General features: G+C 40.3%; 1 protein-coding gene across 8 annotated transcripts in view; it reads left to right on the top strand.

Moving 5' to 3' along the window:
- The window catches only part of VPS13B (vacuolar protein sorting 13 homolog B), a 1237203-nt gene that overhangs the window by 828045 nt on the left and 384553 nt on the right, over positions 1–24605 (top strand). For all 8 annotated transcript variants that reach the window (XM_033933145.1, XM_033933154.1, XM_033933146.1 and 5 more), the window contains one exon: positions 19251–19658. In XM_033933145.1, coding sequence (XP_033789036.1) covers positions 19251–19658 — 408 coding nt within the window. The remainder of the gene's footprint in view (positions 1–19250; positions 19659–24605) is intronic.

The following is a 24605-nucleotide window of genomic DNA, read 5'->3' as shown; positions in this document are numbered from 1 at the left end:
TATGCTTCCTCTCCTCCACACCTCATTCCCTCCCCCAACTTTTTCTTCCTCTCTCCCTGACCTTTCTTTCTCTCTTCATGCCCCCTTTCTTTTTTTCTGTTTCTCTTCTTTCCTTATGTCTCCCTGCCTGCCCCCTTTCTTTCTTTCTCTCTGCGCTTCCTCAAGCCACTGCTGCTGCCATCGGGGAACAGGACCCAAAAGCCACCAATGGATAACAGGCCCCAAAGCCGATGCCGCCCCATGCTCTCTCTGCTTCGGGCCGATCAATCTTCCTCTTCCCGACGTCAATTCTGCTGTCGGAGAGGAAGTTCCGCCCAGCCAGGCAGCGATTGGCTGGTCCGAACTTCTTCTCTGACGGCAGAATTGACGTCGGGGAGAAGAAGATTGATCGGCCCGATAGATTGCCAAGGCAAAGGGAGTCCTGGATGATCGACTCACTTTGCCTTGGAGAGCTACCGGCCGATTGCGATCGACCTATTGGGCACCCCTGATGTAGGGTCTGTTAGGACTACACATGTGGACTATTATATCTGTATTTATTTGTGGGTTTTTTGGAAGAAGAAATAAACAAATCATCTTTTTAGAACATTATCATCCACAGTTTTTTATTTTTATCATTTGGATTGCTTTCACTGTGCTCCTTCCTGAGTTATGTAAGCAATGAACCTCACATAGGCAATGAAAGCTGCTAAGTGCTGTTTACTGCCTACACAATCTGGGAAGGAGCAATGCATCGGAGTTTGTGTAGTCACATCTCCTGTGGGTCCAGCATCTATTTCCCTCTGTCCCCCACAGTCCAGGATCATGGTCTGGCATTTCTTCCATTTTATGTCCCCATCCCCTCACAGGTCCAGACTCTCTCTCCTGTCACCTTCCCCTATTAGTCCAGTACCTCTCTCCTCCCATTCCCTCAGGTGCAGCATCACACCGTCTTCCTCCCTTAGCCCCCCCATGAATCTAGCATCTCTCCTTCCCTCAGCCCCTTCCCATGAGTCCAGCACGTTCTCTCTTATTTCCTCAGCTGCTTTCCCCAAGAGCCCATCACTTCCCTCTTTTTACCTCAGTTGCCCAAGTCCAGGACTTTCCTGCTTCTCCCTTCAGTCACTCTCTCCATTCTAGCACCTTCTTTCTGGCTTCAGCTGCACCACATGAGTCCATGATTGTCTAGTTTAGATTGGTTAAATTACAATTATATTATTAGATATTTCAAGTTATATATTGACCACCCAGCTAAATATTGATCTTACTGTGTTAAAAATCCATGGCATGCAGTCATTCTCCAGTTGTGAAGAATATGTTTGCTTGTCATTATGAAACTGCTGAAGTATTTTAAATGAATTCAATGTGATATTTTCTAAATCTATTGGTTAATTTTGATTTTGGAGAAAACTGATTCAAAGTAGAATAACTTAAGAATGAGAGTGTATCTGAAGTTATCAGATCTGTCAGGTCCCAATAGTATACTGTTTGACACAAGTTTCTGTTTAGATAACATCTTTACCCAATGAAGCCATTTATTTTTTCTGGCTTTCTTTCAGACATCTAAGTTCTTTTTCACAGTTTCTCTCACCTTCTTCATTTAAAGTTAAGGAATTGTATGATGAAGTTGAAGATCAGCTCAAAAGTGTGTCTGACATTATTTTGAGACCTAGCTATGATGGAATTAAACTTCAAATGAACATGTTTTACAAATATGCGAGCCTCCACCGTGAATTGTTCCTCTATAGTACAGCAGCAATCTAAAACAGTCTTTTTCTACCCTATCTTCTTAGCCTTCATTCTATAAAAAACAAATTTGAAATGTTTTAGGTTACTCCAATGTAAAAGTGTCATCTGCAGCTAGTTTAGTGGCATATCTTTCTTTTGTTCAAATGTGAAAGTTGAACTTTTTTTACTCCATATATTGATCAACAAAATTTTATTCTACTATCATCCCCCTCCCCCATTTCCTTAGCTTGGTGTTTATTCCCTGCTTTTATCATTTCGCACTGATACAAGCATTATTAATTTTAAGTTCTGTTCGTTTGTCGGTGTGTCAAGACACGATAGCAAAACAAATTTATTTGTTTGTCTCTGATATTCACTCTCCTTTACACAGCCTGAAATAGTTTGAGAAAGAGCTGCACAAATAACAAGGACCATAACCCCCTTAAGGGCAGACTTAACACAATCAAAATAATGCAAGAAAGCTTCGCACTCTGATGGCCTGGAATGCGCATCTGCCATATCAGAGCAGGCGGATTTTGATTTTATATTTAATTTCTTCCCTTTTCAAATCTAAATTCGAGACAATCTATAACCACAAAAGCAGGTATTTTTCTGTCCCTGAAGGATACAATCTAAGGGCTCCTTTTACGAAACGGCAGTAGATGTTTCTGCCGCAGACCAGCGAGTTAAATGATCCGATGCTCATAGAATTTCTGTGAGTGTCAGAACATTTAACTTGCCAGTCCACGGTAAAAACCTCTACCGCTGTTTAGTAAAATCCTACTATAGCAATAACGTAACGAGGCAAATCAAGTCACATCAGGGTTTGTTCGGAGGGCGCTCAGGAAAATCAACTTCATTCACAGCTCACAAACAAAATCGTGTGATTATAATATATGTGAAGGGTGCTCTCAGTGTGAACCATCAGCGATAGGAGTCCAGCTCCGACAGGAGTCCAGCTCCGACACTTCACTTCTGGGTCAAGGCAGTAAGCCTCCACCCCCACACCATCATCGAGCACCCTGAGTGTGCTGAAAATTAAAGAAACCTTTCTCTAAAATAATCCAATAACTCAATCAATCAATAGACCAATAAGTGAATCAAATATAACTCAAACAGTAATTTCTGAGCGACCCCCAAACAAACCCTGCCAGCCAGACCCCCCGGAACACTCAACAAAATCAAAAATCACCATACGAAGAATGAAAAAAGAAATACTTATCTGAAAAACTTCTCACAAACTAACAAGCAAAAACCGCGCCAGGAGTAAAGGTTCAACCATGCTGGTTTCGGGGAGGAGCCCTTCTTCAGGAACCTGTCCCCCGACGAAAGCAAAAACGAAGAGGTCGGCTGGAGGGCGGGGTGCCCGGGCGGAGCAACACTCGCGCCTAAAACGGATCAGAGGGCGATGTCATGCACAAACCAACCAATCATACAAACACACACAAACCAATCACACACAGGGGCGGAAATACGCCCACATTCACACAACCACGAATTTAAAGAAAATAGAGAAAAGGAAAAGTGGAAGGAAGAGCCAAAACCCGTACCTTGAATCAAAACCCGTGCCTGGAATCGAGCCTATGACCCAGGCTACGAAGCCCACACTAGAACCCAAAACCTAGAACCAGGAGACCAGTTAAATGATGGTATTCCATTCCACACTTTCGTTGAGACCATTGGGATAGACAGATTGCAATTGGAAAATCCAATATTGTTCCCTAAGATTTAAATGAAACTGCCTATCCCCCCTGAAATCCCAAGGGACTTGCTCAAGCACGAACCTAGACAGGTCCGTGAACCGGTGTAAAATCCAGCATAAATTTGTACTCAAATCAGTGAGGAAGGTGAGGTGACTTGCCCAAGATTATAAGAAGCATCAAATGACAAATACAGTGAGAAATATGAAGTATTGCTCCGGACGAAGGCTGTACAATTAAAGGGTTGAAGAGAGGAGAACTGAATCCTAAAGATGAGAGATTGATAGTTGCAGCCCCTGACACCAGAATATGGTTGAGATGGTTCATAGCAAGTATAGAAAAAAAAAAACCTGGTACAACAAACATCTGTAGTTTCTGTAAAAACAAAAGCTTGAAGCAGTTACTCATCTTGTAGCTGACTGCAAAGTGCTGATGGTGGAAATTTTTTTATACAGAAAGGTACAATAAGGTGACATATCTCATTCATTGGAAATGTTAACATTACTAAAAGCATTGGGATCACGACCTTAAGAGAATTATGGAGAATGAAGAGGCTATGGCATACCTATCCTTACCAATAAAATTCTGGAGACAAGAAAACCGAATATAGTGGTAAAAAAGAAAAACACCTAAATGGCATTGATCATAGAGGTAAAACCAAAAGTATAAATAAATAGCAGACTGTGAATCCCAATACTATAATCAGAAAAAAGGAAAAAGAAGAGTATCAATTATCTTAGGAAGAGGAAAAGACCTCAAGAGCTCAGTGTAACAGAATTGCGAAGCTGCAAAGCATTCATGTACTGTACACATACTAGGAGCTATCATTGGTCAGAAAAATCTCATCCATATTAATATTGAAAACTCTTCTTCAACTTATTTCAAATAAATACTGTCAAAGAACTTTTTATATAAATATTTTTTTTATGAATCTTTTTCTCTTTATAAGTATTTAAATATCTTCCAAGATAATTGATACTCTTCTTTTTCCTTTTTTTCTGATTATAGTATTGGGATTCAAAGTCTGCTATTTATTTATATTTTTGGTTTTTCCATTAAAGTTTGAGGGTTTTTGATTGATCATAGAGGTGAGATTACTATGAGAATTGTGTGGGGAGAAGATCCTCAAATACCAAGAAATACATTTTGAGACCAAGAAAATATATAGCAGCAAGAGGCTGAAATATTTCCCATTGATTTGCCTGCCACAGGCTTGCTTAAAAAGAAACTCCAAGCACATTTGGATAAGTTATCTATACATACTACATTTTATGAACTCCAGAGGGAAGCTCTCTTTGGCAGGTTGCAAGTGCTGCAACAAGCATGAGAGACTGAGATCATACTCCATAAACCCTGCCTAAAAATGAGGTTCATTACCGTAAAAGTACGCTCAAAACTAACCCCTTCTTCTACGAAACTGCGCTAGCAGTTTCTAGCATGGGGAGCTGCGCTGAATGTCCCATGCTGCTCCCGACGCTCATAGGAACTCTATGAGCGTGGGAGCAGCACGGGCCATTCAGCACGGCTCTCTGAGCTAAAAAAAATGCTAGCACAGTTTCCTAGAAAAGGGGATAAATTATTTGGAGATCTTGCCCCTGAGAGAAAAAGAAAACAGAAAACCAAAAAGAAATGAAGAGAGATAGATGAGACATAAGCAGGAGCACTGGAAGAAAGGTTTGTATAAAAAAAATAGAAATAGAGCCTCCGAAAGGTACAGTATAATAGAAGAAAAGCTGATACAGAGAGCAAAAGAGAAGGACTGAAAAGGAGCTTCAGGAAAAAAGGTTAGTGCATACAGAGGAAGATGGTTGTTGGAATGAAAAAATAAAGGATCAGAAAAGGAGTATCAGCAAAAAAGATAATAAATAGAAACAAAGAAAAGACCAGAGCACTGCATTAATGACTTTATGGTGAGAATGCTAAAAGGAAATTTAAAAATCATCCAAGAACGTACAACTTTTGAAGTTAAAATGAAATATTCTGGCACCCAACAGACAGGACTTAACAAACTTCTGGGTTTCCTATCACATTATAAGCTATAAAATTATACTGCTTTGGGGGTGGAGCAAGATGGTGGCCACAACACAGTGAGTGTCTCATCTTTGGAGCTTTCCTGGCCCTATTGATAATTTTATGAGCTGTTCAACTGAAGCTAATAATGCTACTGAGAGCTAGTGCTACTGAGCTACTATTATTAGCTAATAATGCTAGTGCTACTGAGAGCACCCAAGAAGAAGACCTTGAGAGCGGTTCCCTTTGCCCTTGAAACAACGTTGAGCCCAGCAGTGTGACACCTGCCTTCTAATCCAGCTGCAGGGAGATTACCAGAGGTGGCAGGAAATGAATCCCTGACTTTGTCTAGGGAAATAGCAGCCGGTGCTGGAGGAATGTTGGCAGTGGAGAGAAGGTGGTATTTTCTACCCTGATGGAAGTGCGGGGGAATTCAAACTAGAGCCAGCTATAGAGGTAATGAAAGAGAATCTTCCCCCTCCTATCATCTTTATCTAGACCAGAGGTAGGCAATTCGGGTCCTTGAGACCCACAGGCAGGTCAGGTTTTCAGGATATCCACAATAAATATGCATGAGATAGATTTGCATCCCAAGGAGGCAGTGTATGCAAATCTATCTCATATATCCTGAAAATCTGACCTGCCTGTGATTCTCGAGGCCCGGAATTGCCTACCCCTGATCTAGACCATCTCAAGTTTCTTTGGATTTGATTTGGTCTGCAATCCAAGATCTTGGTAAGCAGTTACCTGACAATTTTCTTTGGCTTTTAAACAGAGCTCTAACTTTGCTTCCAGATTAGTATGCAAGAGACACATCATAAGGTTATGATTGGTCAAGAATAAGAGATTGAAACTAAGAATCTGGTTTTCAACAGAATTCTGCTTTATTAAAGAACAATGTACTGCTTCATGAAAAATCAATTAAGGAGTAAAACTGTTTGATCAATTTTCCAAAAGTTCCAAACATTTCACCTAAAGAAATTTTTCTTAAATATATGGTGGAGTTTTAAAATTTTCTGAGTCTTCTGTCCTCTCTTTGATTGCCACCTATTATTTCCAGTTAAAGCTAAAGAAGCAATGGCCGAGGTTTTGATGGACTCTTTAGAGACTTCTGGAGAAGTAAAAGAAATAGGTTTGACTACATTTTTTGGAAACATGCTACTCCTACCACCATGATAGTGACTTTGCTCTTATAAGCTGATCATGAAAAAATTCTGCAGGCTTCTTTTCTTTTGATAAAATTTTTGGGTTTCGTTTCTTTAAAGTTAGAATTTTTCCTGATGTGGTGAAAACAGTTCCTGTTTTTAAGACCTAGAGTTGCACAGATCGGGTGTACTTTTTTTTTTTTTTTTTTTTTTAAATACCCTTCAAACGTCTTGTCATGTACAAAGATGTGAAGTATATCTTTTTTTAAGCCTCTCAATTGTCATTATTCCTTGAAGATAATTTTCCTTTAAATTCTTCTACTCCTCAGTAGAAATTAAGGCTATCTAGCTGAAAAGATATTTTACAACTGTCTATACAGCATTTGTTTTTTTTTTCCTTTTTATTATTATTTGTCTCATGTATTAGTTGCTCTTCCCTCCTATGTGGTGGACCTTGTTAGTAAGAGATGACAAATATTTCCTTTCTGAAGATATATTGTTTGTTTTGTTACTATCTTAACTTGTATCTTACTTTCTTGAGCAAGAGTGTCTTATAAATTTGGATTTAATTGCATAAAAAATTATACTGCTTTTGTCACTCTCTGGCTGCCTATTCACCTATTTCTCACCCCTTCCCCATTCCTATCTTTCTCCCTGAGACTGTCAATTGAATGCTTTTATGTTTCACATAAACAGTATAATGTCGTTATAACGGACTTCAAGAAACCTGGAAAAACGGTCCGTTATATCCAGAGTCCGTTATATCCAAAGTTGCATTTTTTAAAAACTTTATTTAGGGCAACTTGAAACAATGTACAATCAATGAACAACAGTCACTGCACAATCATATCAACAACATCAAGAACAAAACTCAGCAAAACATTGGTATGGTACAAAATCATTGCAAACCAGAACACTGTACTGGAAAGAAAAATATTCTTTTCTGGGCTGCATTTTGATGCTATATCACTGGCATGCCACGTGCCTGGTAGGTGGAGCCTTCATGTCCGTTATAGCCGAATGAAACTACAGCTAAAAGTGTCTCTGGGGACCAAATTGTTTGTCTGTCATATCCAAAAGTCTGCTATAGCCAATGATTTTCTATATGTTTATAATGGTGCTCGGCAGGGACCAGTGGACCTCGTCCGCTATAAGCAAAGTTCCGTTATAAGCGAGTCCGTTATAATGAGATTATACTGTACTGTATATTCTGATATAGGACATCATTTGATTCCATTCAATCAATTACCCTGCTTTCAGTCCCATTCAGCCAATCAATTCTGCCCTCTCTTCCAGCCTATATTGTGGTTAGTATTTGATTCCATTCAGTCAATTACCCTGCCTTCAATCCCATTCAGCTAATCAAGTAAGCTCATTCATTCAACAAGGAAGTCTCCTCTACAAAAACAAACTGCCAGCGACATTTTACACTGCAGGCATGGGTAAAGGAGCATGCCCAAGGAGCAGGTTACCCTCCTTGGGCGAGCTCCCTGGGGTGAACTGTGGGGGCAAACTTCTTATTTTGGTAAAGTAAAATATTTATTTTGTTTATTAATTATAACTTTGTGGTTAATGTCTACTTTAAATACTTTCCCTATTCCGGTTTTGATATGACCATGATCTATTCAGATATCCTTAAATTCTTGTTCTAAAAGTTTGGTGATTAGGCCACGGGTACAATCTCAGTTTTTAAGGACACAAACGCTCTCAAAAGATGACCTTACTTAGTAACCATTGGTTTAATTAATTGTAGATCCTTAAAAAGTAAAACTACACTTATGAGTGACCTAATTCAGGACTATTATTTGGATATTCTTTGTATCATTGAAATGAGGCTTAAGGATGGTGAAGTGTCCTACTTATTTAAAAGTATCCTGTCATCAGATCAGGTGTTTTATTCAACTCGTAGGTCAAAGAAGGGTGGAGGTATTACTAATTTTAAAATCCATGGGTTATCTTCAAATTAATTTGCTTATCAAGAGCTTTTAGTGATTTGTATTGTAGCTCCAATTTCTCTGACTATTCTCTGTTATTACATGCCTCCTTGTCCTTCTCAAGTAACTTGGGACCTGTTGCTACAAACCCTTGCAGATTCAGCTAATCATTTCTCAGATCTTTTAATTTTAGGAGATTTTAATATTCATGCTTTCTCTTTTTCATGTATCTTATATTCATTTTTAAAAGACATTAACTTGGATCAGAAAGTTCATTCCCCAACCCATATAGCAGGACACACAGATCTAATTTTTCACATTATCAGTCTTTATTTTCACTATCCCCAGTGTAAGTTACTCCACTTCCTTGGGCTTATCACTGTTTGTTGACACCCCAGCTACAGACCTTTACTCATGGCCTGTTAGATGGTAGTTCAAATCCTAAAAGATATTCTAAAGCACGTTTTTTATATTGTGATCCTACATCTTATCCACCTTTTTTTTTTTTTTTTTTACTTTTCTGATAATTTTTTAGATTGTGATTTGAAGGATGTAGCAAAATGTTGGAATGAAACTTTTCTTCCAACATTTTGCACACCCCCATCAAGTTTTCAATAAAAATAGAAAATATTGTTTCTATTCTTGGAACCCGTAGCTGTTGACTGTCTGTAACATAAGTCTGAGCTGACTGGGAGGGGGGTGGACAGACAGTCAACAGCTACAGGTTCCTGATGAAGGTTGGTTGAACCCGGCTTCTAGGGGTGTTTGGATCATCGTGTTACCCCCTTCTTCCAGCAAGACTTATGGATACTCCCTTAAGCTAAGTCCGGGTCTATTTGGGGAGTTGGCTGGGGGGTTCTCAGAGTGGTTCTAATGATTGATTTCACCTGTGTGATTATTAGTTATTTCACTGGTATTTTCACATATTTTTGTTAAAGCACACGTGAAGTATCCAATGATGGTGTGCAGTTAGAGGTGTGCTTAGCTTTGCCTTGTTGTGTAAAGCACTGGAGAAGTTCTCCCTTCGCTGACCTCTCACGCTAAGGATACCCCGCTTCACTAATATTTTCTATATTATTTAATGAATTCCAAGTTTGTGTTGGTGCACACAGGTCAGAACTCTTTGACTTGTTCTGCCTTTTGGTCTGTGTCTTATGTAGATATTTAAACATCTCTTAGCATATCTCCCCTCTCCTGCCTTTCCTCCAAAGTGTACATATTGAGATCTTTAAGTCTGTCTCCATATGCCTTATGATGAAGACCACACACCATTTTAGTAGCCTTCCTCTGTACCGACTCCATCCTTTTTATATCTTTTTGAAGGTGTGATCTCTGGAATTGTACACAATATTCTAAATGAGGTCTCACATAGTCTTATATAGGAGCATCAATACCTCTTTTTTCCTACTGGCCATACCTCTTCCTATGCATCCTAGCATCCTTCTAGCTTTCACCGTCACCTTTTCAATTTGGCCACCTTAAGATCACATGCAATCACACCCAAGTCCCGCTCTTCTGTCATGCACATATGTTCTTCACCCCCTAAGCTGTACCATTTCTTTAGGTTTTTGCAGCCCAAATGCATGATTTTGCATTTCTTAGCATTACATTTTAGCTGCCAACTTTCATACTATTCTTCAAGCTTTGCTAGGTCTTTCTTTATTGTATTCACAACATCCTGGATGTCTACTCTGTTGACATCCAGGATTTTGGTATCATCCACAAAGAGGCAAATCTTAGCTGACAGCCCTTCAGCAATGTCGCTTATAAAATTATTAAAAAGAACAGGCCCAAGAACAGAACCTTGAGGCACACCACTGGTAACATCCCTTTCCATTCACTACTACAGTCTGTCACCTTCCACTCAATTTGTTCCTGACCCAGCCCATCACTTTGGGACTCATCCCAAGGGCCCTCAGTTTATTTATTAGACGTTTTGTGTGGAACACTAACAAAGGCTTTGCTAAAATCTAAATATATCACATTTAGTGTACCCCCTCTATCCAATTCTCTGGTCACCCAGTCAAAGAAATTGATCAGATTTGTCTGACAAGATCTGTCTCTAGTGATTCCATGTTGCCTCTGGTCCAATAATCTTCTGCATTCCAGAAACTTCACTATTCTCTATTTTAAAAGTGTTTCCATTAATTTGCTTGCCTCAAAAATCTGACTTATCAGCCTGTAATTCCCTACTTCTACTTTGTATAAAGGGACCACATATGCCCTTCTCCAGTCCTCCGGTACCACTCCCGACTCTAGAGAAACATTGAAAAGGTCAGTCAGTGGAGCCACCAGAACTTCCCTAAGTTCCTTCAGTACCCTCAGATGTACACCATCTAGCCCCATCAGCTCCTTATGAATTCAATCCTCTGAAAATTGATCAAGGTCTACCACTTCTTGATTCCTATTTGCGTTTGTCTTCTGTGGTTCCGCTCCCGGTGCTTCAGCCATGAACACAGAACAAAAGTATTTGTTATGCAATTCAGCCTTTTAAAAAATATCACTTTTGACTCTCAGAATGCCACACTTACAGTTCTTCCTATCACTGATATATCTTTAAAAAAAAAGTCTTGTCTCCCCATTTTACCATGTCAGCTATTTTTTTCTTCCATTTGTATCTTTGCTTTCCTGACTACTTTACCAGCCTCTTGTAAGGATTGTTAGTGACCCCCACAATGTATGGTTGGTGGGGTCACTTGAGAGGCATCCTTACAAACGCCAGGTCCCAGGTTCAGTTCCCTCACTGAAGATTCACCAGGAAGTAGAATCAAAAAGGCACAGCCAGAGGTGATTGCATAAAGAATATATAATAGAAATAGGCTTACAGAAAAGCAATATTTATAAGCATTACAATTAATGAGAGAGCAACGCAGTTTCCCTGCCTTACAGAGTTCAGAGGAAAAGAGAGACATAGAAGCCTGAAGTTCCAGGGAAAGGCAGAGAGAGAGAAAAAGGGGATGGGGTGATGGTCCAAGCTTCGTGTTCCATAAATAAAGAGAAGGATAGACAGAGAAAGAGAGAGCTCCAGATGTGTTGCAGAAAGGAGGCTTTTATAGCTTGGAATCTTATTCTATGTATAGAAACTATTGTATGTCCCAGTATCTTTCTGTTTAGAATTTCTAAACTGTTTGAAACAATGGTTAATTTAATTGATAAGGAGGGTGTGATACTTGCAGGTATGGTAGATGGGATTAGTCTCTGGCTTCTTTGTCCCATTCAAGCAGCCTATCTTCTTGATAAACAATCCAGTCTGGCTGAATGATTAATGTATGTGAATTCTGTGCAGGAGCCTTTGCTGACAGTTATGCTAACTGAAAATGCTATTTGCTAGCAATAGCTATGCTGACACCTCTCTTAACTTTTCCAGATATTTTTGCCTGTCTTCCTCTTTCTGTGATCTTTTGTAGTTTATGAAAGCTAACCTCTTATTCCTTACCTTCTCAGCTACTACTTTTGAGAGCCAAAGCAGCCTTCTTTTCCTCTTGCTTTTATTTGCTTGCCTCACAAAAAGGTTTGTCGCCCTTACCATGACTTTCAGTTTTGCCCACTGCATTTCTACTCCTTCCATACATTCTGATCCAAACAACAATTTCTTAACGTAATCTCCATCCAGACAAAGTTCATTTTTTAAAAGTCTAGAACCTGTATTAATCTAGTGACAAAAAGAGGAGGAGAACAGCTGAAACACGCCTGACTGCATCTTCCTCTGTCACCCAGTACTCAGATGCTGTTTTGAACCATGTGGGACTCTATATGGTTCATAGCAACATTTGAGTCCCAAACAGCAGAGGACAGTGACATGAACAGGCCATGATGCTGTACCTTGCACTTAGTGCACTGGATACATGTGAGAGAGGGATCATCATCCAGGTGAGGATATTTCAGTTTACCATGGAACAGCCCCAGACTAATTCAGCTGGATCCTTGGCCTCTCACGGCAATTCCATATGGACTGATTAATTCCATGGGAATGGGTAAATTATGAGGCCCTTCCTGTGTCTGTGGAATGACAGAAGACTGAGCTTGCTGTTTGTAATAAGCCCGCCCTTCAGTCATTTTATAATTGTCAGGAACATCTGAATTCCTCTTTTAATATCCTGATCATAGTATCCAAAAAGATGTTCCCCTCTTTGCTTACATTGTTTCATTATGGTCTTTAAATGTTGGCCTTTTCTATCAGTGAGTCACCATGTTGCAAACTATACTATCACATTTCATAGGACTCCACATAAAGGAACCCTACCCATGATTCAACTGTAATGTAGCAAAGAATGCAAAAAACATGAAGAGGGGTTCAATACTGGTAAAACACATTAGAAGTGTATTTAAAACACATTAGAAGTGTATTTAAAAAACATGCATAAATCTCGCACAGACAAAAAATTACACATCACAAAGAGCAAGAAATGTTCAGACCTTTATTTACTCTTTTTCTTATGCATGTTTAGACCACTGAGACCATGCTCTGTAAAGCCAAATAAATATCAAATGATACCCAGTAGGGAACCTAGTCGAAATTTATGGTGAATGATAAAACAAGTTGTTAAACTCCTCATGAGAATGCTGGGAGTGAAGATAGATGAACAATTCATAAGCCAAAAATGGCTTGACCGTGTAACAGAAAAATGCTAGTTTATGTGGAGGGGCATTTTCGATAGGATGTCTAAGTCCGACTTTGGAAGTTTTGAGAAAAACATCCAAAAATCAGGTGAAGAAAGTGTCCATTTTCAAACCTGCAAAATATCTGTCTTTTGGGGTTGTTGTTTTTTAATGACTCACCTACATGTTTTGTCCAGCTAGACGTCTAATTTTTTTGCCATTATAAAAAAAAAAAAAGGTCCAAATTAAAACTGTCCAAAACAAGCCGTTTGCATGTAGGAGGGGCCAGCATTTTTAATCGACTGGCTACACAGACATGCCAGCAGAGCAGTGGGGCACCCTAGGGGGCACTGCTGTGAACTTCACATTAAGGATATCAGGTATATATCTCATTATAACCCCCATACATTATACAGCATGGTTAGCCCTCCAAAACTCCCCCCAAAACCTATTGTACCTACCTGTCTACCACCCCAATATCCCTTATGCCTGCAGGTGTTACCTATATGGCAGTACAGTGGGTTTTGGTGGTCTCACACTTTTCACCTCAAATGTACTAGTTAGGGTGGCATATGGGCCTGGGCCCCCTTCTCTGCAGTCCACTGGCTGGCCATAGGTCTGCAGCTGGCATTGAGACAGATATGCACTATGTCATGCAGATATTTGGGGGGGGTGTCAGTGACCACTGGAGAGTGTGTGGGGGCCATTTGACAGTAGTCATCTGGTCAATTTAGGTACTGTTTTGGCCCTTATTTGTTTAAAAAAAAAAAAAAAAAAAGGTCTAGCCCAAAATGTTCAAATTGTGCCCTGGACATTTTGTAAAATGTTTGACTATTGCTATAAAACTTCCAAGTGCTAAACCCTCCCAAAACATGCCTACAACAAGCCCCCTTAAGATTTAGATGCACTGGAGACAAAACGACCAGAAAAACATTTAAAAAACCAGTTTTGAATATGCCCACTTGGGCATTTTGACTAGTAAGATGTCCAAGTGCTGGTTTATGCTATCTATTGGATGTCTATCTTTTTGAAAAATGAGCCCCAGTATTTCTATAGCATTGAAAGGTATACGCAGCGCTGTACATTTAACATTCAATAGACAGTCCCTGCTCAGAAGAGCTTACCATCTAATTTGGACAAACAGGACCTCTCAGGGTTGGGGAATTTCTGGTTAATATTTATTTGCTTTGTAAAAATATTCAGTCCCCTAATTTATGAATAGTATTAATATTAAAAAAAAAAAAAAAAAAGTTTCCAGATTTTTGTGAAAGTAAAACTTTTATTCAGTTAGTACATTTCATTAATGTCAGTACAACTACTGCCAAAGAAATTATCAAGTCTCATATTTTGAGGCAGATAATGAGGCTTAGAGTCTGCTATTTCAGACACAATGCATTTTTCTCAGGAACTGCAAGTCCATTGAAATGTTTTTAAAAAGACAGTAATTTGTTCCGTTTCCATTTCAATATTTGATTCTGCCTCACCTCCTTAAGACTCAGTGTAATAGCCATATATCTTATGTACTTCAAAAGCTAAGAATCTGTTCTTTCTATTAATGCAAATTATTTATGAATGGTTCAGAAGATATTTCAACTTACATACTTGCATCTTTAAAAGAAGTATGTTTTGCAAAATATAAAGGCAGACTTTGGTACGTTGGTGCTCCCAGACAGATTGCATTCCTCGGTTCTGCCTGTTTAACATTTGACAGATTCTAATAAATTTTGGATATTCTGTGTTCACTCACTGAGAAACAGATTCATGATGTTACCATTTTTGACTAAGTGGATTCAATGAAGCATATACTTTTCCATAGTTACAGTAAAATTAAAGATAAACTGAACTTGGAATTAAAGATGATCTTATTGTTCAGCAAAAACAAAGTGCCTCTTTAGCTAGGGAATAGGTTTTAGACTCAGTATGGGCCCTAAGATATCTTAGATTGAAAAGATAACACATCGTCTATGAGCATCTGTTTTGTGTCACAGCAGAAGTTGAGCAGCAATATAATAATAATAACTTTATTTTTTTTTTTTATACCACAATACCTCAGTGTTTTCTTTCCCATTGTGAGAAATGGGGGACATTCTGACATTGATGACCGCTCTGTTGCTGTGAACAATTAAAAAGGATAGTTTTACAAAGTCTTTTTCTACATGTAAAATCTATTTTACCCATAGGATATGGCTTTTATAGACTTGCACAGCCACATACGCACATAAGTGTGTACACAGAAAGTTGTGTGCCCACTTTTAGGCAATTTGTAAGCATTTGTAGGGGTATAGTTTAGAAAAAGCAGAGGTGGAAATGTACTGTATGGATGTATTTTATAAATTATTATTATTATTATTCTTTATTCTTATATACCGCCATACCCAGTGAGTTCTAGGCGGTTTACATCAATTAGCAAATGATCTGCATTGAATAGCAGATTTACAACAAAATTAGAAGTAGGTTTACAAAATTAGAAGCAGATTTACAGCATAATTAGAAGTATTTTTAACAGCAAATTGCAGGCTGAATTACGATAAATTACAGTGCTTTGCCGCAGTCAGCCGTGAAATTACAGCGATTCTTAACTGTCTGCAAAGAGGGCAGGTTTACAACAATATTACAGAAATTGCAGGTTTGATCGAGCTAGGTAGGGGAGGTAGAGAGTGGGGGAGGGAGGGACTGGTGAAGGAGGAAGGGGGCAGGGGTGGGGTAAGTGTCATGTGAGGTGAATGGATTATTAAGGGTCGTGTTTGCTGAAAAGGTACGTTTTTAGTAGTTTTCTGAATGATAGGTAAGTGGGGGCCTCGAGTATCATCTGTGCTAGCCATGGGTTCGACTTGGCTGCTTGGAAGGCAAAAGTTCTATCAAGGAATCTTTTGAGAGGACAGTGTTTAGGCGAAGGGAAGGCGAACAATTGAGTTCTCCGTGATGTCCTGTTGCTGCAGTAAAGGTTAAAGTGTGTGTTTATGTAACTTGGGGAGGAGCCGTTAACCGATTTGTAGCAGAAGCATGCAAATTTAAAAAGAATTCTAGATTCAAATGGTAGCCAGTGTAGTTGGTGATAGAAAGGGGTGACATGTTCCCATTTCTTTAGGCCAAAGATGAGGCGCACCGCGGTATTTTGGACTATTTTTAGTCTCCTGGTAGTTTTCTTAGTGGCGTTAAGGTAGATGATATTGCAGTAGTCGAGGATGCTGAGGATGGAGGATTGTACAAGTAGGCGGAATGCATTGTCATAGAAGTGTTTTTTTATGGTGCGAAGTTTCCAAAGTACCGAGAAGCTTTTCCTAATTATGAGGTCGGTATGGTTATCTAGAGATAAGTTTTTGTCCAGCGTGACTCCCAGAATTTTTATGGTCGGATCAAGGGGGAAGGTCTTTCCTTTTAGTTGAATTGTGGTTTCCTTAATTTTATCTTTGGGGGAGGCTAGGAAAAATTTTGTTTTGTCTGGGTTTAATTTCAGTCTGAATGAAAGCATCCAGAGTTCTATCTGGTTGAGAGTGTTTGAGATGTGGTCGAGTAGTTCTTGTGAAAAGTTGGTTAATGGGATGGTTATTGTGATATCGTCTGCATAAATTAAGAATTTGAGATTTAGGTTGTGTAAGAGTTTACCTAGTGAGGCTAGGTATATGTTGAATAGGATGGGGGATAGGGGGGAGCCCTGTGGGACCCCGCAGGTGTTGTCCCAGCAGTATGAGAAAGAGTTATTCTTGAGTACCTTGTATGATCTATTTTGTAGGAACCCCTGAAACCAATTGAGGACCTGGTCTGAGATGCCTATGTGCGCTAGGCATTCCAGGAGAATGGTGTGGTCGACCAGGTCAAAATATCTGTGTTTGTACATGGCGTGCATATACAAATTTTTATAACAGAATGCCTTTATAAAATAGCCTACCCGAAAGCAATCTGGCAAAGATACACTTGCTGCAAGGCAGGTTCAATCCATGTATATGCTAGTAGGAATCGGCGCCTATAAGTGCATTTCATAAAGTGCATGTACAAGTGCCAATCCCAGCCTACTCCAGCCATTTTCTACTTCCTGAAACACCTATAATGATATTGCAAAAAAGTAGGCATTATGGGATGGATTCTGCATAAGGCACCATTATCGGGCAGCACCTCCAAACATGGCACCATTTGCAGATTTGCTTCTCCATAAAAGGTATTGGAAAGGTAGGCCAGGGTTTTAAAGGCCTACATTTACGGCACCTACCTTTCACCAGAATCACATCTAAAGAGGCACCTAACGATGCCTAATGACACTTTCAGCATTAACTACGCCCATAGTGGCCTTAAGGTGCTGTAAGGCACCACCTTAGGCAAATGGCGCTGGGTTTGGAGGTGCCCTCATTTTAATTGGGTTTTAATCAGTGCAGTCAATTACTGTGCCAGTTGAACCAATTAAAACAAGTTAGGTGGCATTAGGACTCCTAAAGCCGCCTAACTTACAGCATCATTATTAGAATCTGGCCGTGTTTTCCAAGGGCTAGTTTTTATGAATGATATGACTGGGCAATTTTATAAGTGCCTACTTGAGCTATGCAAACATGCTGATGAAGAGGCTTAACAAAAGGACTTACCCCTTCATGTATCCCAAGGGTGTGGGATATAGGCCTGCAATTTTTGAAATTTACGCTAATGTTCAGTAAATGGGGGTTCTTCAGGGAATGCACATTGCCTGATATTTTGGTAGTTTTGCTAGGTTTTGTTAATAATGATATCAGAAAAATGATTTTCATTAGGTGTTCTTGGGTATATATTTGGGTGGAATGGAGTTGCTTTGTCTCCAGGGCCACCAGTGAGTCTGGTTTTTAAGATATCCCTGATGAATATGTATAAGATAGATTAGCATGTCTGCTACCTCTATAGCAGGGGTGTCAAAGTCCCTCCTCGAGGGCCACAATCCAGTCAGGTTTTCAGGATTTCCCCAATGAATATGCATGAGATCTATTAGCATGCAATGAAAGCAGTGCATGCAAATAGATCTCATGCATATTCATTGGGGAAAAACTGAAAATCCGACAGGATTGCGGCCCTCGAGGAGGGACTTTGACACCCCTGCTCTATAGTATGCAAATCTTTCTCATTATTCATTAGGGATATCCTGAAAAGCTGATCCATTGGTGGCCTTCAGGCACTGTGAGTCAGTGTAATAAGGTGGACACAGGGGGCAGACCACCTGGTAACTGCCTTCGCGGGGGGTGCCAATGCCTCGCCTCCTCTCCACCCCAGGCGTACCTCTTTAGATGTTCGCCAGCATGAGCAGCATCTTCCACTTCCTGCTAGCGTCAGCCTCAGCTCACTTGTGACATCACTTCCTGGTCACGGGACGATGACGTTATGTCAGATGGGAGCTGAGGCCGGTGTGAGCAGCAGGTAGAAGATGGGGAGTGGGGTTGCATAGTGCAGCAGGGAATAGTGGGAAGACGCGTGGTGCAGCGATGCCAGGCGCCACTGCCTGGATGCCTACCTCCCTCGCTATATCACTGCTGTGAGTGAAGACCACTGACCTAAAGTATACTTAGACGTATACCAAATATTATCGGCTATATTTCCAGGGTTACACTTTGTATTCAACACATATATCCATTCGACCTTCTCATTTCAATTTTTTAGATCCTCAGCAGGTTCTCTTTTTTTGGCTTTGTGATGGTAATATGTTCACCACATCCACTCCATTCATCATTGGATCTATATTTCTAAATCTTTCTGCTCAGATAAGTGGCTTTTATTATACAGTGTTAAAAGAAATAATAAACTATAGAAAAATTTAGAAATATAAATCTAACATATACGCAGACATTTACTCCTTATCATAGTAACATAATAAATGACAGCAAATAAAGACCAGAGTAGATATCAATTTGTGCATCATTAGGTATAGCTCTGAGAGCTTATATATATATATATTATTATTATTATTTTTTTTTTTTTAAATAAACGGCATTGCTTGCTATGTGACATTAATAAAATAGACATATTTTTTGATATTTCATAGGGGCATCCTGTTATGAAATTATCCCCCACTGTTTTGATATTGTGTTGTTTCAGGTACTCTTTATTTGTAACTACTTGATGCTTGTTTTACAATTAGAAAAATAATTTAAAGTACAATTTAACATTCTATTGAAAATTTTCATATCCCTCTAACTTTTCTACAGCTGATGTCGATTTAGAACTGTCAAGACCTTTGAAAGCAAACCTGAGTTTTGTCAAATTGGATCAGATAAGCTGTTTTCTGAAGAAGATCCTGACCCCAAATGAGTCTGAAATCAGTATGGAGACTTCTGCCTCATCCAATACAATTTCAAACAAAGATGAGATATCAGCATCAAATTGTAGCAATAAAAATGAATCTGGCTCAACTCTGCGTAGCGAAGGAGTTCAGAAAGATCCTGTCCAAGACAACATGTGGTTAACAGTTTCTTACTTTCAGAAGATTTCCATTCATACTGCTCAGATGGTTATTTCCATGGAAACTATACCACACCCGGATAAACCTTGTCTTTTGGTATCATTAGCTAACCTACAAGGAAGCCTCAATGTACAGGCTGGACATAAAACTTCAGGTATGTTGTTTTCTTTTTATTAAAATGTAGCATACCGAAACATCTGTGGTCAGAATGTTGTGATTATTTGTCTAACCTGTTAAGGGGTTCCATTTTCAAAATACAGTAGTATTTAATTTAAAATATTAGGTTAGTCCTTTATTTCTCATCTAAATAGTGAGCAAACGTTTTTTCTTAATGCCTTTCTTTATTATCAAGAGCTTAGCAGTACAGCCAATCCAGTAACCAAAGAAACAAGCAAACATCTTACAAGTATTACACATTACAGCCAATAAAGGCTATCATTATTTAAAGTCAAATATGCTGTTACATAAAATCCACTATTAAATCTCCTAATCCCTTCCACACATAGGCATAGGAAATTTGGCAGGATCATTGTCTGGAGCAGGGGCGGTCATACTTTGCAGCCCAAACGACATCACTGCCGGCAGTCAATCACATATATTGCCCTGCTTCCGTCACTGGCTTCTTCTTCCTACTGCAGACTGCTCTCTCTGATGTAATTTCCATTTCATCAGACGCAGGCCCACAGTAGAGATGTCAATGCCAGCGGTATGGTAGTAGCATATGTGATTGGCTGCCACTGGCAATGTCCTTTGGGCTGCAAATGAAGGTGGACCATGGGGCAGGGTAGAGAAGAGCCAGGGCAGAGAGAGTGCACAAGGGAAATGCTTGAGGGAAATGGTGAGGAGAGAAAGGGAACGTGTGCAGAAGGCAGAAAGTGTTGGACATGGAGAGAAAGGGAGAGATATTGGATGGGGAGGGCAAAAAGGAGGGAAGGAGAAATGTCACACTCGGGGAAGGGAGTGAGAGCAGAGAATGAAAAGTTACACTCATGGAGGGAGAGATGTTGGTTGAGGAGGAGGAGAGGAAGCATGCAGGAGGCAGAGCAAAAGAAATATTGGAGTGGTCGAGGGAAAGGAGGGCAAAATGTTGGATTGGGAGGGAGCCAGAAAGGATTAAGGGAGGGGAGATGTTGGACTGCAGGGGGCAAAAAGGAGTAAGGGAGGGAGAAATGTTACACTGGGAAGGAAGAGAGATGACTCAAGGAGGAGGGAGAGATCAGATTCTGGAGAAGAATGATGGAGGGGAGAGAAATGTCAGACCACTGGAAGGGGAGAGAGAGAGATGCTAGACCAGGGAATGGAAAGAAAAAAGGGGAGAGAGATATTCCAGACTGCAGGAAGGAGAGGAGAGAGATGGCAGATTGGGGGAAGCAGAAAAGAGATGCCAGACTGTGGGAAGGAGGGAAAAGAAGGAGAGAGATGTTGGACCACAGGAAGAGGGAGGGAAAGAGAGAGCGATGCCAGACCATGGGAGAGGAGAGAGATGCCAGTCTGTGGGAAGGAAAAGAGAAAGATGCCAGATCCTAGGAGGGGGAGGGAAGACAGAGATGTCAGACTACGGAGAGAGAGGGAGAGAGAAGAAGGAGATGGTGCACAGGGATGGAGGGGCAAGGGAGAGAGGGGTAGGATATGGTGCTCGGCGATGGGTGTGGAAGGGAAGAGAGATAGAAGAAATGCTTCTTATGAATAGATGGGAATAGGGGATAAGAAAGAGGGAGGAGATGGTACACATGGATGGATGGGAAGGGAAGACATGTAAAAGTAGATTTTGAGAAGAAAGCAGAAAAATGGAAGAAAACTGAATGTTAAAAGTTAATGCCAAAGATGGGTGTAGGGCAGAAAGTGAAGAAGGAGAGAAAAACAGCAAATGAATAAGATGGCCCTGGAAGCACAGACAGACAGAAATGCAACCAGAGTCCGAGTAAAGATGATTAGAAAAATAAAATCACCAGACAACAAGGTAGGGAAAATGATTTTATTTTCAATTTAGTGATTGAAATGTGTCAGTTTTGAGCATTTATATTTGCTGGCTATATTTTGCACTGTTCAGGAAGAAATTAATTTCTTTCTATTTCCCTAGGGTTGTACTGCATGAAGAGTCTGGCATCTTAGGGTTTCATAAGAACATAAGCAGTGCCTCTGCCGGGTCAGACCATAGGTCCATCCTGCCCAGCAGTCCGCTCCTGCGGCGGCCCAAACAGGTCACGACCTGTCTAAATCACCAGAAGGGGCTCCCTTGCCACCTTGGTTTCTCATTGAAGTCCTATCTTCCCATCGAAGTCCTAATCCTCCGGTCTTGCACATGCACGACCTGGTTGGGTTTCTATACTTATTACCTGGTTAGCTTTCTATACTTGTGTTACATCCCAGCTCCTCCCTCAGTATCCCACGATCCCTTTATCCCTCAGGAATCCGTCCAATCCCTGTTTGAATCCCTGTACCGTACTCTGCCTGATCACTTCCTCCGGTAGCGCATTCCAAGTGTCCACGACCCTTTGGGAGAAAAAAAACTTCCTTGCATTTGTTTTGAACCTATCTCCCTTCAGTTTCTCCGAATGCCCCCTCGTACTTGTTGTCCCCTTCAGTCTGAAGAATCTGTCCCTATCCACCCTCTCTATGCCCCTCATGATCTTGAAGGTCTCTATCATATCTCCCCTGAGCCTCCTTTTTTCTAGAAAGAAGAGCCCCAGCCTATCCAACCTCTCGGCGTATGGGCAGTGTTCCAGCCCTCTTACCAGTTTCGTTGCTCTCCTTTGGACTCTCTCAAGTACCGCCATGTCCTTCTTGAGGTGTGGCGACCAATACTGAACGCAGTATTCCAGATGTGGACGCACCATCGCTCGATACAATGTCATGATGACTTCCCGCGTCCTGGTTGTTATGGCCCTCTTTATGATGCCCAGCATCCTGTTGGCTTTTTTTGAGGCTGCTGCGCACTGTGCAGATGGCTTCAGTGATGCATCCACCAGCACACCCAAGCCTCTCTCAAGTCTGCTGTCTCCCAACAATGCCCCCCCCAATTTGTAGTTGAACAACGGGTTCTTTTTCCCTATATGCATGACCTTGTATTTTTCCACGTTAAAGCGCATTTGCCATTTGTTTGCCCAGTCTTCCAGCTTGTCCAGGTCCCTTTGCAGGTCCTCACACTCCTCCCTGGTCCTAACTCTGCCGCACAGTTTGGTATCGTCTGCAAATTTTATGACCTCGCATTTTGCCTCCTTTTCCAGGTCATTAATAAATATGTTGAAGAGTAACGGCCCCAGCACCGATCCCTGTGGCACACCGCTTGTGACTCCCCGCCAGTCAGAATATTGGCCCTTTACTCTGACCCTCTGCAGTCTACCCGACAACCAGTGCTTGATCCATCTGTGCACATCCCCTCCCACCCCGTGGTTCCACAGCTTCCTAAGCAGCCTTTCATGTGGCACCTTTCATTTGTGTATATTAATACTTTTAGTTTGTGGTCCTGTATTTGCATATGGGTAATCTGTGTTCTGATGTGTGACCAAGACTAAGTGTTCTTGTAGGGATGAATGTTGAGAAGCATACAGTGTGCTTTGCATAGTTTAATTTTGTGGTTAACCATTATCTATTGTTAATAAGATTATATTGTGTGTATGTATGAAAAATGAATGGAAAAATGGCATTGCAATTAGTACTATTATTATGGGGGTAGGTCTGGAGCGGACCTCCCCCCCCCCCCCCATAGCATTGCATTTTGTTTCCCCAACAGAGTACCTACAAACTCTTGGTGCTTTAAAACATTTAAACTCTCCCAATCCCTCCTTCCACCTGGAAACAAGAGCCAGTCTAAAAGCAGAAACTTGTCTAAATACCTGGCCTCATGGAGGTCAGGAAATCACTATTAATAATATTAAATATAATAAAATCACAGCTATCATCTTACACAATAGGAACCCATTTTCACTTATAACTGTCAAGTCTATATTTTGCTTCAGATATATTTTTATGTGTTCACAGCTCTTGCACTGCTAATAATAATAACAACTTTATTCTTTTATACCGCCATAACCAAAAGTTCTAGGCGGTTTACACTAAAAAGAGCTGGACAATCAATGAAATACAATAATACAGTAAAAAAATACAAATATTTGTAAAGTAGAATTTCAGTAATAAAACTCTCATTAAGTAATAAACTTATCGAACAAAGTACCCTCTACATACTCAAAAGTTGGAACTGCCGATCCTTTCCAATTATGTCAATGGTCATTTTAGCTGCTAAATATAAACTATAGCTCAGATCTGTGCAGTCCTCCCACTTTGTTTCCCCTAGACTGAATCCAAAGAGACCATTTTGGGTCATGCCTCTGGTCCACCCCTATCCAAGTAGCAATTTGAGAGATACTGTTTCCAAAAGTTGTTAATCTTCCCACAGTTCCACCAAAGATATTCAATCTTAGCCTCTACAATGACTTTCCACCAATATAAACTTTCCTCGCCATCCCCTGTAAAGGGGGTCCAGTATACACAATTTATTAAAGTGTATTGCATCTGATTATAGCTGGTGATCTCCAAGCAGACAAACATTTAATTATTTATTTGTTCCCACTTCTGAATCTCAAATTTTTCTCCCTACCAATATTCCCACGCTAGTTCACTTGCATGTTCTTTGTTTTGTCCTCTTGCCTTATGTAGAGTATATTTTGGACAGTATTTTCTATTAGGACCCTGTTTAAACAGAACAGTTTCAATAGCTGTATTTATTTTTTTTTTAATTATGTAATTGAAAGTATTGATAATCAGACACTTTTCCTGTTCACCAAATCTTGTAACTGAGCATGGGTGAAAAAGTGACTTTGAGGAGTGAAATCTATGCAAAAGCAGAGACCTAAGTCACCCAACTGCTCCCTAAGTGTCCTAAAGAGGCCATAGGTTGAAAATTTTGCAATTAGCTGTATGGAAATAACCCTGAGACTCTGCCCTCCAGTTCTAAAATTATTTTCCAGCAGTTTAGCAGAACATGCTTTTTCCATGTTTCTCAACCTTTTATCTGGCCCAGGCTTTATCTTGTCACTCATTCAGCTACTGAGTAGGGAGTCTAACAGGCTTGCTCCAGAGGAACCCAATGTGACTGTAAGTT

Source organism: Geotrypetes seraphini, chromosome 2 (assembly GCF_902459505.1).
Source record: "Geotrypetes seraphini chromosome 2, aGeoSer1.1, whole genome shotgun sequence".
Classification (NCBI taxonomy): Eukaryota; Metazoa; Chordata; class Amphibia; order Gymnophiona; family Dermophiidae; genus Geotrypetes; species Geotrypetes seraphini.
This window is presented reverse-complemented; position numbering and strand designations above follow the sequence as displayed.